The 13,256-nt window shown below is 41.1% G+C and overlaps 1 protein-coding gene across 6 annotated transcripts in view; it reads left to right on the top strand.

Annotated features, from left to right (window-relative positions):
- CHD7 (chromodomain helicase DNA binding protein 7) overlaps positions 1 to 13,256 on the top strand; it is a 132,993-nt gene that overhangs the window by 37,090 nt on the left and 82,647 nt on the right. For all 6 annotated transcript variants that reach the window (XM_030011477.2, XM_030011479.2, XM_030011478.2 and 3 more), the window contains one exon: positions 4,812 to 6,669. In XM_030011477.2, coding sequence (XP_029867337.1) covers positions 4,987 to 6,669 — 1,683 coding nt within the window. In that variant the 5' untranslated portion in view covers positions 4,812 to 4,986. The remainder of the gene's footprint in view (positions 1 to 4,811; positions 6,670 to 13,256) is intronic.

The raw sequence follows: 13,256 nt of genomic DNA, 5'->3' as shown, positions 1-13,256 counted from the left end.
TTACTAAGGTAGTTGTGAAATTAAACTTTTCAGAAATACTTATACCATATTTGCTGACTCTTCCCACTGAAGGCAGAATATTGCTGAAGGGTGTGAGGTCATTCTTTTCATCCTTGCAAGTGCCATCTCCCTCTTCCCGGGGCGGGGGGGGGAACGCGATTCCTGACGTCCTTTGATCTGATAGGAGCTATACGGACTTAATTTTTAACACAGCTGTACCGTGTGAAGTGTATACTAGGAAAGCGTTCTATATGAAGGAAAAAAAAGTGTCTTTAGGCATTCAGATAACCCAAGTTTCTTTGGAAGTTACAGTCAGAAATCATGTTGCAATCACTTTACGGATCTGCTCTTCTATTTTGGCTAATCTACATGCAGGAGGAATGTACCATGTTTGAAGAGTTGTCTGTGACAGCAATGACAACTAAGCATTAAACACGCAGGAGACTAGGCGTGCTTCCCACAGACGTGGTCAGGCACTTGCATAACTGCCCTGGCATCAGCAGTGCTGTTTGCTCAGTGGGTAAATGAGCTGAAAGGTAGAAGTCTCATCAGCCATCTCACTTTTCCTATGTTGTCAGGGTGTTATATGTGTTTATGAAAGTTTTTGATGAAGTTTTCCTCTGTTCATAAAATAAGAATGTGACTTTAATTGTTGTCATTTGTCATCTACTTCCACGTGGCAAATGCTTAAATTACTACCCCTAACAGCCAGTAGGAGCTTAGCACTTTTGAAAAGCAGTTTAAATATGCAGTGTTTAAATGCAGATTTAGTAGTCTGATGTTTAATCCTACATTTTGAGGCTTCAGTCTCAAAATGACCTTTGGCAGGGCTTTTTTTTTAGCATAAGAGGTCTTTCTAGCCTAGTTCTTCAAAATAGCGTAGTATTTGCAGCGTTTATTGTATTGTGTTGTAGGTGCACAGTTCCATTATATGAGTAACTGTTTCATTTGTGTCTGTCAAGTACTTAAGAGTTTTGTCTGAGATATCAACTGATAGCTGTAAAAATATCAACTGTGCGTGATACATCTCACTTCAAAGCTTGAAGCAGGCAGTATTAGTTGCCTTCTCACGTTCTGTTTATTCAGTTTACTTGCTGCATGGCCATCAAGAAATGCTGCTAAATTTCTTCTATAGAAGGATTGAGAGCTGAATCGAGGAACCTGTTGATTTACAAGAAGTTGTTCTGAACAGCAGAATGTGAGGGGAGTGTTCTGGAGAGCACATGCATCTGTGTGATGCCCATGCTGCTTCCTGGTCTTGACTGCCTGGATCTGCTGCTTTGGGGGCAAGACTAATGAAGTTCAGGTTTTAGTGTTTGCAGCCCTAGATCAGGTTATGTGTATGCAGCAGCCAGTTTAGTTCCACTCATAAAAGTGGGAAGCTGCCCAAGGCTCCTGAGTCCATGTACCTCTGAAATATTAAATTGAGCAATAGTTAACTACTACTTAAATTTGAGATCTAGCTGTTTAGGACTGGAATGTTGCAGACTGGAGTAAATGTAAGCTTTGTCTGTTGAGACAACAGGGTTGTTAGGCAATTGACTGTGTTCTGGTAGTTGGGATCGTACCATTGTTTTGAACAGAAATAGGTTGTCTAGGCAGTCTTAAGGAAATATATTCGTTCACTCTTTAGTTCAGTCTTGTTGGCGCAATCTTTCATGTTCAGGAAAAGAAAAGCTATAGAATTTTATAGCAGAATCTATGTAGTTTGTTTAAGATGATTTAAAAAAAAAAAAGTTCACTATCTTTTCATACGTTCAGACTCTATTCAGCAATCAGCCTTGCTAAGGGTTCATATATTCTCTCCTTTGTACCTGGAAAATAGTCACTGCTTCATGAATGTCTGTTGGTTTTAGCTTATAGGATAGTAGAGAAGAAGATGCACAAACTCATTTTTAAACTGTTTAATAAAAAAAGGCTTGAAGCTGAGTTTATCAAGGTCAGTCTTGCTGTTAGTATGTCTGCTTTCCTGGGCAAGTGAACAGTGGCGCTTACTGAATATTTTAGCTAGAATTATTGTTTGATGCAGGTCCTGCCTTTGTGTGTAGGCTTTTTTTTTTTAACCAACCTTGAGGATTTAAGCAGAGAATATACATTGTTTGTAGTGAAAGCAGCAAAGAAATGATTGCAACTTAAAATAAGGCTGTGACTCTATGACTTGCTTAACTATGTAGAAGACATCTACCCTGTTAGCGTAGAAGGTTGAGAGCTTATTAGGTAATTCCAATATTGACTGTTTCTTTATCAAAACATTGGTTGATTTATTTTGATCAGGCTGTAGCTGCTACTGTCTTTCATTCTTCAACATGTGCTGTTAGCCATATATCACATCAGAGGTCTGACTTTTATTTGGGGAAGTAGAAGAAGGTTTGGCAAGAGCCGATGTTGACTGTTATCAGTGTCTGACTCTGGCCTGAATTTTATTGGAAGCCTGTCAGCTGAAAAACAGTAAATGAAGCAGTATGATTCAAATGCATGCTTGATGTTGGAAACCTTGTTTCTAGAGATGCTCTGTTAGCTTGTGTATAACAGATAGCAAAGAGAATTCTTCTTCTATGTAGATTTCAGTTACTTTTATTGCAAAGTTTTATTAGTGCTTCAGGAGAGTAGAGCACGCTTGTTGTCAAAAATGGTTCTTTTAGTAGGCATGATTTATATAATAAAATGAGTGAAAATTCTTACTTGTTCATAATTTTGTGGCTGTAAATAGGTTAGCTGATGGGTGAGATCCTTTACTTGGCTCAAGTTTGATATTGCCCAGATTACATCAGCGGTTGGGAGGTAACAGTATCTGTGCACTATGCTTTTTAGCGTTTCTAAGCAGAGAGACTGTTCCGTTAGATGGAGACTCTCAGTGCACACTGATGTCCAGCTTTGCCAGCTCCTGATGGCAGTGTGCATCAGCCAAGGTAGCAGTGTCAGAAGTCCTCGAGCAATCTTGAATCACTGGAGGGATCTTCACCATGATGGAGTGGTCTGCTCTGGAGCAGTCTAATACCAAAAACTTGTTTTGGTGAAGGAGGCTCCTTCTCGCCTTGTTGTTGAAACTTCTTTAACTGTGCTTTAATGAACTGATTGAGGTGGTAAATATTACAGATGGCTTCTGCTTAATAAAGAAAATTGAATCAAAAGAAATAGATATTAGAGATATAAGATGGCTCATAGGACTTTACCCCCAAGTGATTTAGAAATATGTGTTAATATCCCAGCTGAGCACTAAAGAGATTTAAGAGTGTGGTTTTAAAGGTGACATTCAAATGCTATTTTAAGAGGAGTGATAAATGCTTACGCTTTTCCTCTTGCCCTCTGCTTCATGCTGTAGAAGGTCCTCTTGACAATGGCTACAAAAAGTGTAATAAATGTGCTGATACTTTATCCCTAAAACTTGTCTGGGACAAATTGCCTTTAGTTAAAATAGTCTGGCCTGGCGTTTTGCATCCAAAGTGACTGAAAGCATCCCTCATCTGCAACCAAATGCGAGATGTGATAGTGCAAACTCGTCAATCTTTTCTGTGATCACCGATTAAGGGCAAGTTGATATCTGCAAGTACAGTCGCTACTAAATTATGACAAAGATGCAAAAATAGTTGGTTTTATTTGCTACGTGGATAGGCTTCCTTGTCTTAAACTTTATTTTGAGATATAAGACATAGCATTTAAAGTTCTGATCTTAAGAAGGAAAGATGACATTAGACTAGTTTTGTTCATAATAAGCAGATCCAAACAAACTCTTTCGAGTTGTTGCGGGGAGAGGACAGGGGACACATTTCAGAACATGCCAGTCTTCCCTGTGAAAAACCTAAATGGGAACTTTTCTGAATCTACTCTGTTACTGTGTGTTCCTTTTTTCTTTTTCCCCCAAGTCAAGTGTCTACCTTGTTAGGTTAGCATTTTATTATTTAAATTCTTTTGCCTTTACTTATTCGCCTGAGTGAGTTTTCAAGATTATAATTCTGGAGAGAATAAAACTTCAGTGAGGTCTTCTAAAGTGCTGTAGTTGCAGTTAGTAGCATGATTGCCTGAAGATGAATAATGGACTCCAATGATAGTGTTCCCTGTTATCATCATGAGAGAAATTAGGGTATGGATTTGAGAAATCTACCCTATCATAGAATGAAGCTTTTGAATTTAATTTTCTTACACAAACTGAGCATATAGTTTTGCTTAAATGGGATGAAGCGTCATGTCTTTCAGTTTACAACTTCATTAAATCAAGTGGTGCGTTTAAAAAAAAATATTTTTTTTTTTCTTCCTAAATGCTAACTCTTGGAGTTTGGTATGTTTTAGAGGGTCATCTCTGCGTGCGTTTGAAAAATCTGTTGTCTGTATAACTAACTTTAGTCCATCATAGGACTTGGCGCTTCTGCTTGCTCATCTGATTACACAGCTCAAGGGAATAAGGTTAAGGACATGCTGTTGGTAACTAGAGCGTTTTCAGGGCTTTAGTTCGGCAGATGGGCTGCTTGGCTGTATTCATACATCTGCCTACCTGCTGTGGCAGCTGCTGCTGCTGCATGTTGTGTTCTTTTGTTCTGTTCCACCCAAGAAAGGAGCACTAGGAAGTGTAGTGAATGGATTAATTTAAGGTTAAGGCTAGTGTTTTGCTTGCTTTCTAACTCTCTATCATAATAAAGCTTCTGATAAAGCTAATGAATCCTTCATAAAGTGAAATAGATTTTTAAGATGTATTTCAGGGGCTGAAACTAGCTAGCATTGTCTAAAAAACAGTCAAGTATGTTTTCTTTATATTGCCTGACATTATTTATTTCAATATCTTCCTCTCTTTCTCCCCCTTCCCCCACTTTTTCTAGGAGCAGTAACCAGACTTTGCCTGACACTGCGTGGTCCAAAAGAATTAAGGAAATATGGAATGACATGAAGGAGATTAGTTGAGGATTAAAGGCTTTGAGGACAAAACACCTCGCCGAGGTGAAGCACAGACTAGCATTCTAGTTGTAGCTCTGAGGAGCTGTGTGCTGAAAAAAGATGGCAGATCCAGGAATGATGAGTCTGTTTGGAGAAGATGGGAATATTTTCAGTGAAGGGTTGGAAGGTCTTGGAGAATGTGGATATCCTGAAAATACAGTAAATCCTATGGGGCAGCAAATGCCCATGGATCAAGGATTTCCCTCTTTACAGTCATCTCTTCATCATCCCCCTGCAAATCAAAATCAAGCCAAGTTGACCCATTTTGATCACTATAATCAATACGAACAGCAGAAAATGCACCTGATGGATCAGCCGAACAGGATGATAAGCAATGCCCCTGGGAATGGTATAGCGTCTCCTCATTCACAGTATCACAACCCTCCAGTTCCTCAGGTTCCTCACGGCAGTGGTGCTGGTGGTCAGATGGGAGTCTATCCCAGCATGCAGAACGAAAGGCACGGGCAACCCTTCGTAGACAGTGGCTCCATGTGGGGACCACGGGCAGTTCAAGTGCCAGACCAGATCAGAGCACCGTACCAGCAGCAACAGCAGCAGCAACCGCAACCGACACAGCCGCCACAGGCACCCTCCGGACCCCCCGGGCAGGGCCATCCTCAGCACATGCAGCAGATGGGAAACTACATGGCTCGTGGTGATTTTTCAATGCAGCAGCATGGTCAGCCGCAACAGCAGAGGATGAACCAGTTTTCTCAAGGCCAAGAAGGCCTCAATCAGGGAAACCCTTTCATTGCCACCTCAGGACCTGGCCACTTGTCTCATGTGCCCCAGCAGAATCCCAGTATGGCACCTTCTTTGCGACACTCAGTCCAGCAATTTCACCACCATCCCCCCACTGCTCTCCATGGAGAATCAGTAGCCCACAGTCCCAGATTCTCCCCTAATCCTCCCCAGCAGGGTGCTGTTAGGCCGCAAACACTTAATTTTAGTTCTCGGAGCCAGACGGTACCCTCACCTACTATAAACAACTCAGGGCAGTATTCTCGATATCCTTACAGTAACCTTAATCAGGGATTAGTTAATAATACAGGGATGAATCAGAATTTAGGCCTTACAAATAACACTCCAATGAATCAATCTGTACCAAGATACCCAAATGCTGTCGGATTTCCATCAAACAGTGGTCAAGGACTAATGCACCAGCAACCCATCCACCCTAGTGGCTCACTTAACCAAATGAACACGCAAACTATGCACCCTTCACAGCCTCAGGGAACTTATGCCTCTCCACCTCCCATGTCACCTATGAAAGCAATGAGTAATCCAGCAGGTACACCTCCTCCACAGGTTAGACCTGGTAGTGCTGGAATACCAATGGAAGTTGGCAGTTATCCAAATATACCCCATCCTCAGCCGTCACACCAGCCCCCTGGTGCCATGGGAATTGGACAAAGGAATATGGGCCCCCGAAACATGCAACAGAATCGTCCGTTTATGGGTATGTCTTCAACACCACGGGAGATGGGTGGGCACATGAGACCAAATGGTTGTCCAGGTGTTGGCCTTGCAGATCCACAAGCAATACAAGAGCGACTAATATCTGGCCAGCAGCTTCCTAGTCAACAGCAGTCTTTTCAACAGCAAATGCCAACCTGTCCTCCCATGCAGCCTCATCCAGGGATACATCATCAGTCTTCACCACCCCCACATCCTCATCATCAGCCTTGGGCACAGCTTCACCAGTCACCACAAAACACACCACAAAAAGTGCCTGTCCTTCAGGTAAGCTACTTCCAGTGAGCAGAAAATGTTTTAAATTACTGTAAATGTGTTTCAGGGTACACAAGATCTATGGTTTCAAAATAGTTGCTCCTGTTTGACTTCCCTGATTGTTTCTGGTTATGTGTCTTTCTTGGTGCATAGAAGCTGAAGGTAAAATGAGATTCAGGTAGCTTGCTAATGTCCTTACAGTAATTTTTACAGGATAACGTTATAGATAGACCGAAATGTGATACAGCAACAGGACAAGCTGAATACCTGCTTCTTTTTCCGTGTTGGTTCCTTTGAGGGGGAAAATGGAAAGCATGTGTGAGAACTGTCATTTAAACTATTAATTTTTGTATTTGCAACTTGGAGAAAGAAGTGTGTGTTATAATGTGTTTGTTTTGGCCAAACTCAGAGTTTTCCTTAAATCCTAAGGGAATGTTTTGTGGGTTTAAGTTAAAGCTGAAATTTTTACGTGTGAAAAGATTTTCAGGATGAACTGCTTCAGCACGAAGTAGTGCAACTGGGAAGTGATAGGGCAACAGTTTATGCAAGGAGAAGACAGCAGGTGTGAATCGTAGTCTGAAATCAAATCTTCTGAGGCTTAAATGAAATCTCAAATAGGATAGAAGTTTTATTTTACTGAGTCTCTGATCTGCTGGGTTTCAATGAAAATGTATTGCTTCCACGTCACTTTTCAATTAAAAGCCAAAAACAGTAAAACATCTTGATCCTCTGTAGCTTAGCAGGTTTGACTACATGCTAGTACGTTAAGCTTCAGCTGAAAAAGTGCCTTTTGAGATCTTTGCATTTGCCATTGCTTGCCTCTGGCTCTATCAGTCATCATTCAAGAGGTTTTGGTACTGAATGAATAGGTGGTCAAGATATCAGAGTTTTAATTTTATTTTTTTAAACCAGTCAGTAATTAATGCCAAGTAGCTCTGCCCATAAATATTTGGAGACAATTGTTGGAATGCAGTCATAATGATACGATGCTACAATAAGCTTAATAAATCATAAAAACAGCTGTCCTAGCCAGTGTCCCAGGCCTGTGCGGAAAGCAGCTGCTCAGCAGTCCCCTCCACTGCTGCCTGCCGGCTGCTTCTGTTAGCCGCTCCGCACAGCGTGAGGTGGGTCTGGGAATCAGATGTATGCGCTGCAGAGAGGCAGCTGACAAGGAGTGGTAGATGGAGCAGCTCAGCAGCTGGGAGAGGCTTCCACATTCCCCCTGGAAGAGAGGAGGGGGGAGCGCTGGAGGTGCTGTAGGGTGGGGAAGCCCCGGGAGGGAGATCAAGGGCCTAAGCTGGGCAAGGGGAAGGACGCTGTCTTTCTGGGAGGGAGGAGGAACCTCTCCTCTTGAAGGGGCAAAGAATATCTTCAAGATCGTCTTTCTCTCCCCTGCCCCCCTCAAAATTGGTGTGAAATGTTATACCTGTGTTGGCCTTTCCTCTCCCCCCACCTTCATGCACAGGCTTTGTTTGGAGGACCTGAATTACAGTTCTCGCGTGCATGTGGAGTTCTGTGTTCCTCCTTGATAGAGCAGCTCTTGACAATGCCTCTTGTGTTATCGACTGTGTGGGTAAGCAGAATGAGAAAGGAGAGAACTCAAGACTATACGAAAAAACGCAAGAGAATGAGCGGGTATTTGGAAAGGGGGTAATGACAACACGGCGAAATCAGTACAGAAAGACTGGGCATCAGAAAAAGATGTACGAGATGTGGTTTTTACCCTGAAGATGAGAACTGACACATCTAGCAGAAAAAACTGGAAAGAAAATTGTAGAAATGGTAACGTAAGACTGCTAAGTAAAGGAACAAAAACCGTCATCCCTGGGATCTTTCACAACTAGTAATGGTGGGGGTGTGGGAAGGGAAGATTTGAGATAGACTGTGCCCTAAAGCTGTGGTGTTCTTCACTGGCATTAATTCCTTGTTTTCGTCTGACCATCCAGTACACCTTTTTTTGGCAGCAAGAGGTGGTTTGGGAGGAGAAGGTTTACTTGTAGAATGGACAGGCTTGCTAAATGTTCTTGGGACATTTATTTCCCTTTAATCATTGAAGAGGTAAAATGCAGACAGTTGAACCCTTAAATGAGCTATGCATCCTGTTACAAAGTTCGGAACTGCAGATGAATAGCTTGAACAAAGGTAAGTGCTGAAACTAAACAATAGAGGAAAACCACATGGTAAGTTATTTGATTAAAATCAGTAATTCAGACAGTTGTAGCTAGTCAAATAACAGAAGTAGGTGAACAGAGAAGTTAACTTTTTATTTGTAAAAGTTATTGTTAACATACCTTCCCATTAAGTAATTAGTTTGAGACCTGAGTGTAGTAATGAAACTCTTGACAGGCAGGCATTTCCCCCTTGAAAACTGTTTGGATGAAATAAATATTGTTCAAGTCAATGAAAACTCAACTCCTCCTGACCCCCGGGGAAAAATACAGATGTGCGAAACCCCTGCTCTTAAGACTGAATACAGAATTTGTAGCTCGCCTGTCTGTGTAGTGGTTTTCCCTTCGTGTCAGTTGGCAGAAAACTGTTCACTGAAGAACAGTTATTTAAATGACTGGTTTGTTTTTATTTGTATAAAATGAATCAACAAAATTAATACAGTCAGTAAAATGGAAATCACTATGTACTTTTAAATCAACAGAAGCCATCTTAGCAATTATTTTTCAGTGATTTGAAGCTAGCCTTATCATGGGAAGGCTGTAATACTTGTGGTTAACCAAATTACTGTTTTGTTTTTAGATATGTTGGAAGGAAAGTGAAGTTCTTTTGCTTTTAACTTGAAAGAATTGCCGTGTCGTTCCTAGGGCTTGTTACTTCTTTTTTGTGTGCAAAACTGCAAATTATTTTGGCTGGGAGATAGAGCTGGTGGTTGACAGTTCAGCTGGTTTAGATTAATAGCTGAAAACTAGACATGGTTATTAGGACCTTGTTAGCAGTGAGTTGCTGGCTTCAGTGGAGTTTGATAGATTCATAAGAACCATGGTAGTGTTGGGACATTCAGTCAGTGTGCTTGGTTTTTCAAGCCCTCTTTTGAAACGTTCTTCACCAAAGACTTTTGGAAGAGCTCGGTGGCCATGGGATGGGAAGGTGGGTTCTGTTGTGGCAGGGTAATCGGCCAAGGTGCAAAGCAGAGGGTAGGAGTAGCTTGCTTGTTTTCACAGTGGAGGCATCTCTGTTGGGCTTGTGAGCTTGTGCTCTTCAAAATACTCATAAATGATCTGGAGGAGAGTGAAAAGTCAGATGGCAAAATTTGCTGCTGCCGTTAACATACTGAAAGCTGAGGGCCAAGTGCAGATGTGGTGAAGAGCCTAACAATAATGAAACTAAATAATTGGAAATACAACAGGAATATCAATCACTTGGCCGTAAGCTGTGAGTCAAGGCACGGCCAAGGGATGTTTAGATTGGATATTAGGAAAAATTGCTTCACCAAAAGGGTTCTCAAGCATTGGAACAGGCTTCCCAGGGAAGTGGTGGAGTCCCCATCCCTAGAGGTATTTAAAAGACATGTAGATGTGGTGCTTAGGGACATGGTTTAGTGGTGGACTTGGCAGAGTTAGGTTAACAGTTGGACTCGATGATCTTAAAGGTCTTTTCCAACCTAAATGATTCTGTGGTACCTGGGCAGTGAAATGACAGGCAAAACCCTCTCCTTAGGAATAGGGTCTTGGTGTTAGATGGCTATCTGAAAATGTGCTATGACAGTCAAAGAAATAAAACAGTAGGAACTGTTACGAAGCAGCGGAGAGGAAAACAAAGATGGTTACCATGTTGTTATGTGTATGCATGGTACCCCTATGTGGCAAGTGCTGTGCAGCTCTGGGTACCTTCCTCCAGCCTCAGAAAATACAGCAGCACTTGAAAAAGCACAGAGGGAGGTGATTTAGAGGGGAAGGGAAGGAGAGAGATGGTAAAAGCCTCTAAAATTGAGTGATACGGGTGCATGAAGAAGGTGAATGTGAAACAAGGGTTGTTTGTCACCTGTTTTTGTCTCCTTGAATTCTTTTAAGGTGTTCAGCAAATTATCAGGTGGTGAGCTCAGAACTGCACATTAAGATGCTGATCTCTGAGATGTTGCGCAGAAAAATGCATCATCATTTGATAAAGATGAAAGCACCACATTTGGTTCAGCAGGTCTGTGCCGTAAATAAGTGGCTGAGAGTTTGTTGTTGGGGTGCATCTACTGTGTGCATGTCTGGTTCTTGTACTCTTCCACAGACCTTGTCAGAGAGGGGTATCAGGTTAGAGAGGCCTCTGGGGGTCTAATGCTATGCAGTTGCTCTTATGTATCATTATTTCCAGAGAACTTTATTAGTGATAGAGCAAGTGTAGGAGTTCTCTCTGCCAAGAATAGGCTATCCTGGGTGTGTTGTTTTACAGAAATTCTTATTTACCCACAGCTACTGTGTGGGCTGAAGTTTCGAGTCCTGTTCATTAATCATGTTCCACAAATGTGATCTACATTATTTATAGTTAAGCACAGGAATACTTAAATGACAAATAGTTATGGTGTAGCCTCCATGCTTGAATAAATGATAGACCTCAATGGTGGGCAGCAACAGTGTTGAAGGATGCTGGGTTGCAGTGTCCAGCTTCTTGTGGAGAAGGAATTCATTTTGTGTGCGTTACTGCCAGGTTTGCTCTGCTGGCCTTACTATCTGTGGGCATGTGACTTTGCTTTAAATCGTAACTCATAGCTGTGTTTGGTATGAACACATTCTTTTGAAATTTCCTGCCCTCCCTTGCAGGGGAAGAGGCAGGGAAAGTCCTGCTGAGTCACCAGCTGGGTCACCCCTGTCACAGGCCCTTCCTGCATTTTCAAACCCTGTATTCCTGCCTCAGTTTAATTTATACTTGGATATACCTGAATAGGGAGGCATATTAATGAAAACTGCCATCAGCTGGAGTGGTTTGACACAATACTCTAACCCGGCAGAGAGTGCAGGTTAAGTTAGTTACTGCTGGCACACTAAAATGAAGTTGACTTTCTCCTGGGTATTTAATTGTTTTAATGCCTACGAGTAGTAAGAGGAGACTGACTCCTTACTTACCTCCTTTCTGTCTTCGCATAACCAATTATCTGTCAATGTGTGTCCTATAATTTCACTTAGTAAGAAATGGTATCATTTCAGATGGTTAGGATTTTTCCCATAATTAATACTCATAAGCAATGTCCCACAGCTCCAGAGGGAACTGTTAGTTTTTTCATCCTTTAAGTGTTTAGCTTTTTGACTATTTTCCTGTCAATAAGTAGAACAACTCCATTTTTTTTTTCATTTTTTTTTTTTTTAAGACTTACAAACACTACTCGTTACTTTTTGTTTTGATACAGAGGCTATTTCATGTGACTGGTAGCTGGTCTTTTGGGGTACCATATATGCTGCATGTTCAGCAAAATCTCATGGCTGCCGCTAGAAATTCTAGTTTCCCTTTCCAAGTGTTCATAGACCAGCAACTAGTGTATGTTGGCAAGATTGTTGAAGGTGCCAGACTAAATGGAATTAAAAAAACACTGATACCGAACCTTGATTACAATTGTATATTATTTTTATATACAGATAAGCATACGTGTGTGCGTGTGTATTTATGTAAAATATATGTAAAAAACCTAGGCCAGATCAGAAGTTGTGGAGAGTGATGAAAGAAAACCTGAGAAGAAAATCCATAGTATTCATCTGAAAGTAAAGGCTGATAACAGCAAATTTTTCTTAAAAGTTTACAGGCTTCTGCTGTATGTTGTTGAGGCTCTGAAGAACTCCTGTATTTGAGCAATGTATGCAATGTAATTAACAATGATTTCCCAAATAAAAGTGGATCGTTAAAGCTACCTTTGGTTAAAAGTATTGAAGTTATTTCACCTCTGTGGAGTAGAATAGTCTGTTACGCTGATAACCTGATCCATCCGTGAGCTAGTTCACATGCAGGTCTCTCTCAGATATATTCCAGTCTAACAGTTAATATTAACATATCCAAAGGCTTACTGCTTCCTCACCCTTGAGAAGGCTATATGTACTTCTGTAAATAAGGGGTTGGAGTGATTCTACAGTGAATAGGCCTTTGGGCCAAAGACTTGTAGTTTTGAGATGGTTTTGCTATGGATTTTTTGGTCCTTTTTACTGTTGAGGATGTACAAGAAACTTCAAGAATACTTATTCCCTCAGGTGCCATGATTTGACTGTGATGAAAGTAATTCGTGCCATTAAATTACCTGCTCTAGAGTTTTGGGTAAAGCCAGTTTGCAGCATTAGCATAAAAACACAAGTCTGCATCAGCACACTGATTTTGTAGGCTTAAGAGTTACTAGACTTGTTCTTCAGCGTGAATATGTTGAACATTTCTATGATATGTTGGTGACCTGAATGTGATTTTTCTTGAAATCATTAGCATTATCTAAGGAATCACCTAACTAGAAATATTTTTAAATTTATGCTGCTGTTAAGTACCTCAGTACAGTATTCTTATCTGCTGATGGTCACTTCCAGTGGGATTTGGCAATCATCTTATTTTCCCATGCCTGAACACTTTCTCCTATTTTATATTTATTTGAACAAATTTGAATCTGTTGTTTCAGAGAAACTTTTTTTTTCATG

The sequence above is a fragment of the Aquila chrysaetos genome, chromosome 4 (genome assembly GCF_900496995.4).
Source record: "Aquila chrysaetos chrysaetos chromosome 4, bAquChr1.4, whole genome shotgun sequence".
In the NCBI taxonomy this organism is placed as follows: Eukaryota; Metazoa; Chordata; class Aves; order Accipitriformes; family Accipitridae; genus Aquila; species Aquila chrysaetos.
Note: the sequence above shows the minus strand (reverse complement) of the source record. Positions and strands in the feature narration are given on the sequence as shown.